This window comes from Nelumbo lutea, chromosome 2, assembly GCF_056320005.1.
Source record: "Nelumbo lutea isolate HS-2025 chromosome 2, American lotus-T2T, whole genome shotgun sequence".
Taxonomy (NCBI): Eukaryota; Viridiplantae; Streptophyta; class Magnoliopsida; order Proteales; family Nelumbonaceae; genus Nelumbo; species Nelumbo lutea.
In genome coordinates, this window is record NC_142685.1 from 106336629 (window position 1) to 106341376 (window position 4748).

General features: G+C 35.8%; 1 protein-coding gene across 1 annotated transcript; it reads right to left on the reverse strand.

The window, feature by feature from the left end:
- Positions 1–3343: 3343 nt before the first annotated feature.
- On the reverse strand, positions 3344–4130 carry LOC148872544 (uncharacterized). The gene is made up of 2 exons (XM_088970136.1): positions 3673–4130; positions 3344–3590 (listed from the first exon to the last, which is right to left on the reverse strand). The coding sequence occupies exons 1-2, from the start codon at positions 4128–4130 to the stop codon at positions 3344–3346; spliced, it is 705 nt and encodes a 234-aa protein (XP_088826262.1).
- Positions 4131–4748: the final 618 nt, after the last annotated feature.

Consider the following 4748-nt stretch of genomic DNA (forward strand, 5'->3'; position numbering starts at 1 on the left):
TTGGCGGGTTAGATAGATTGGGTTGAAGCTCAACCCAAACCCAACCCAACCCAACCCGCCCAATTGCCATCGCTACCTTCCATCAATGACCAAGACGGAAAACGTTAAAGAGATAATCATTTTTTAAATACCTATTTTACCCTTTTACGAATTAATGTGCATCTATTTTTACTAAAATAGCCCTATCTCAACTCAAACACTATTCATCTTCTTCCTTAGGACACCCAATGGCAGAATAGATTTCATCCTCTTCAACTGTTTCACCATTAAAGCATTCACGGAGTCTCAGCTCAAACACTATTCATCTTCTTCCTTAGGACACCCAGTAACAAAATATGTTCATCTTCTTCAGTTGTTTCACCATTAAAGCTTTCATGGAGTCTCGCATGAGAAATCTGTAGGTTCTCATGGAAAAGTAGCAGAAAAGGTCATCCCTTCCTCTTTAAAACCCTTGTAGACCCTTCTCCTCAAACCAGAGTTCCCCGCCTCCCTGGGTTTCTCTTATCTCTTCTCTCTGTTTTTTTTTAGAGATGGAGATGATGAAGAGCACCTAACCTCTATGCTTAAACAATACAATGAGATTTGACGGCATCACTAATTGTTAACAAAAGTTGAAGCTTAAGCCAATTTAGAAACAAGATTTAAGAACACCTAACCTCTATGCTTAACCCACCTGAATTCACTCATCCATTCTCTTCACTGAGGTATTGTCTTACTAGGTTATGCCTTAAGCGGATGTGCCTTCTATTACCGTTGTACGTCTGATTCTTGGCTCTAGCTATTGCTACTTAGCTATCAAAATGGAGAGATATGAATGGAACTGGCCACAGCCACCTGGAGTAAACACATATCCGCTAGTGGAAGTACTATCTTTTGAATCTAAAATCCAATTTGCATCAGTAAATCCTTTTAAAGCAGGAGGAAAACCTGAGCAATGTAATCCAAAGTTTATCGTTCCTTTTAAATATTTTAATAATCTTACTAAAGCTTCACAATGTTCATTTCTAGGATTATGAGTATGCTAACTTAATTTTCCCACAACTGCAGCTATGATTGGTCTTGTACAGTTCATTAAGTAGGATAAAGATCCAATTATACTTGCATATTCCTTTTGTGATACAGGTTCTCCTACCTGTTTCTTTAAGTGAATACTATAGTCAAGAGGTATTTTAACCGGTTTACAGTCATAGTGTTCAAATTTCCTAAGAATACTTTGTACATAATGTGATTGGGAGAGAATAAAGTTTCCTTGTTCTTTATGTATTTTAATCCCAAAGATTACATCATCCTCACCCAAGTCCTTGGTATCAAATTTGGACATTAGAAAGTGTTTTTCTTCTTTTACGACCTCTAGACTAGTTCCCATTATTAGCATATCATCAACATATATACAGATCATGACTCCTTTATTATTTTCAAATTTGCTATAGACACATCTATCAGAATTGTTTCTGCTATATCCATTACTTATTAACATATTATCAAATTTTTCATGCCATTGTTTTAGAGCTTGTTTTAAGCCATACACAGACTTGATTAGTTTACATACTTTATTTTCTTGCCTTGACATTATGAAGCCTTCAGTTTGCCTAATGTAAATTTCTTCCTCTAATTCCCCATTTAAGAAATTTCTTTTCACATCCACTTGATAAACTATCAATTTGTAAATGGATGCTATAGCAAACAAAACCCTAATTGTTGTTAATCTTGCAACCAGGGAGTAGGTGTCAAAGAAGTTTATACCTTTCTTTTGTCTGAACCCCTTAGCAACTAACCTGGCCTTGAATTTATCTATTGTGCCATCTGGTTTTAGTTTTTTCTTAAAAATCCACTTACAATCTAGTGCCTTAGTTCTTGGTGGGAGATCTACAAGTTCCTAAGATTTATTAGTAACTAAGGGGTTTATTTCACTTTTTATGGCTTCTTTCCAAAATATTGCATCAAGTGAATTTATTGCTTCCTAATAGGTTACTAGGTCCTTGTACACCAGAAATGTGAACATTCCATCATCCAAGTTTATTTCTCTTCTTTGTCTTTTACTTCTCCTTAAGTTTGGGTCTTGCCTAAGTGAAGTACTAGTTTCTTGAGCTTTCACTAATTCTTGGTTTCTAACTTGGTTATGGGAAGGTTCCCTATTTAATGTTTCTTTCCTCCAAGGGAAGATATGCTCAAAGAACTCTACATCTCGGTACTCTATTATTGTGTTACTTCCGATGACATTTTTAATTGTTTTAATTACAAGAAACTGATAAGCCAGTCTTTTGTGCATAACCTATGAACACATAGTCATGGGTTTTTTATCTTAATTTCTTTCTTTTGGGTTAAGGTATTCCAATCTTTGCTAGGCAGCCCCAAACCCTTAGATAGTTCAAACTAAGTTTTCCGTTATGCCAAAGTTCAAAGGGAATTTGCCCTCTCTTCTTAGGTGGTATTCTATTATATAAGTGACAAGCTGTTAGGGTTGCTTCCCCCACAAATTCAGAGGTGCACCTAAACTAATTAGCATTGCATTCATAATTTCTTTTATTGTTCTGTTAAGTCTTTCTACAACTCCATTAGATTCAGGTTGATAGGGGGTTGTGGTTTCATGTATGATTCTATTTTCTTCAAAGAATTTTCTAATGGTTTATCCATCGTACTCAGTTCCTCTATCTATTCTAAGTCTTTTTATTTTCTTTTCTAATTGATTTTCTACTTCAATTTTGTAGTTTATAAAAGCTTGATCAACCTCATCTTTTGATCTAAGTAGAATTATTTTTGCATATCTAAAGAAGTCATCTATAAATGTTATATAGTATCTTTTTTCCTCCTCTAGCTTTATGACATTTAAGGTCACCTAGATCACTATGTATAAGTTGTAACAATTCAGTTTCTCTTTGTACACTTTTATGAGGTTTCTTAGTAAATTTTGCTTCTACACATACTTGGCATTTTCATTTGTAAAATTAATAGGAACATTCAAAACTCCTAATTTACATAAGCGTTTTAAATAAGGAGCACTATGATGTCCTAGTCTAGCATGCCAAATATCAAAAGATTCAACAATATAAGCAGAAGAAGAAGCAGTTTTATTCATAATAATAGTATAGGTATTTAGTACAAATAAACCACCAACACTATACCCTTTTCCAATAAATACATTATTTTTAGTCAACACGGCCTTGTTTGCTTCAAATGTGAGTTTTAGTCCTACTTTGTTGAGGAGTGCTCCCGATACCAAGTTCCATCGGATCTCCGGCACAAGCAATACATCGTTCAGCATTAGGATTTTTCCTGAAGTCTGTTTCAGTAGCACCTTTCTTTTGCCGATGACCTTCAAAGTTTGTGAGTTTCCCATGAAGACTTACTCTTTTTCAGATAGAGTTGTATACTCATAGAAGGAATTGTGGTATCCACAGATGTGCTTGATAGCACCAATGTCCAGTACCCACTCCTTCGACTTATCAACTGAGTTTACCTCAGTTACCACTGTTGTGACAACATCCTCATTCAAATTGACTTTTGGTTTCCCAGAGTCCTTCTTTCGGTACCGGCAGTCCTTGTAATGTCTGGGTTTGCCACATATATCAATTCCCTTTCTTTTGTTGTTTCTCGAATTTTTGATCATTTTTCACATTCAAGTTCTTTTTGAATTTTGTAGTATTTCCCTCCACCACATTGGTTTTAGAAAACTGGTCCTCATCTTTCTTTCTGTTCTTTTCTTCAATCTTAATTTGGACCACTATTTGGTCTGAAGTAGTGTCCTTCCTCTTGTGTTTCATACTGGTCTTGAAATCATTCCATATATGTGGTAGTTTCTCTATGAGAAAATCGACAATGAATTCATCTGGCAGCACCATGCCTTCTTTTGTCAGTTCCCCCCCAAGAACTTGGAACTCATATATTTGAGTAAACACATCCACGTCTTCTTTCATAGTGAAGTGTAGGAAGTTGGCAATTACATATTTCTTATTTCCAGCATTTTTTAGAGCATACTTAGTGCCCAAAGCATTCAAAATTTTATAGGCATAATTGTAGAAAGAATAAACATTGTATAGTTCATTAGACAAGCAGTTTAGGATATGGTTGGTGCAGAGGCAGTCGGCTATAGTCCAATGTTCTACAACAACAGAACATGTTAGTTCCTCCATGTTTAATGGGTTTGGTTTAGTCAAAGCGAAAGCTACCCCTAACTATTATAAGGCAAACAACAGGCTTTGTCTCCAATGCTTGTAGTTAGTTCCATTGAAATGTTCAATTTTAGAGAAATCAGGAACTATTGATAGTATCCGATTCCTCATGAAGGGATTAGTAGAGATAGGTTCCATAAATACAGTTTTAAGAATGTTGGAAAATAGTAAAGAGAAAGCAAATGGAACTTATCGATAATCGCTTTCCTTTGTTGAAGTTGTAGTGGTTTGAAGTTGTTGCAGGAACTCGAAACTAGAAATTGCAGGAAGATGGAGGGATGAGTCATGCCACTTGGCCACTCTCCTTAAAACTATATTTGCCCCCTACAGTGCATCCGTGTGATCACAAATCGGTCGCCAAGATAAAACATCCCACAGGTCACTAGTAAGTGTGCACTCGCTTACCAGACCTTTGCGAACCACTCAAGAATGATGCTCAGATTTCTTAGAGAAAAGAAAGTCAAAAATGGTGTGTCTTCTTGACTGAGTTGGCCAGCACTCATTTTATAGATGGCGAGTTCAGGTCGAACACTAGCCGCTTTGTTTAAGAAAATGCCAATGTTTTCTTTTTTCAGTTAT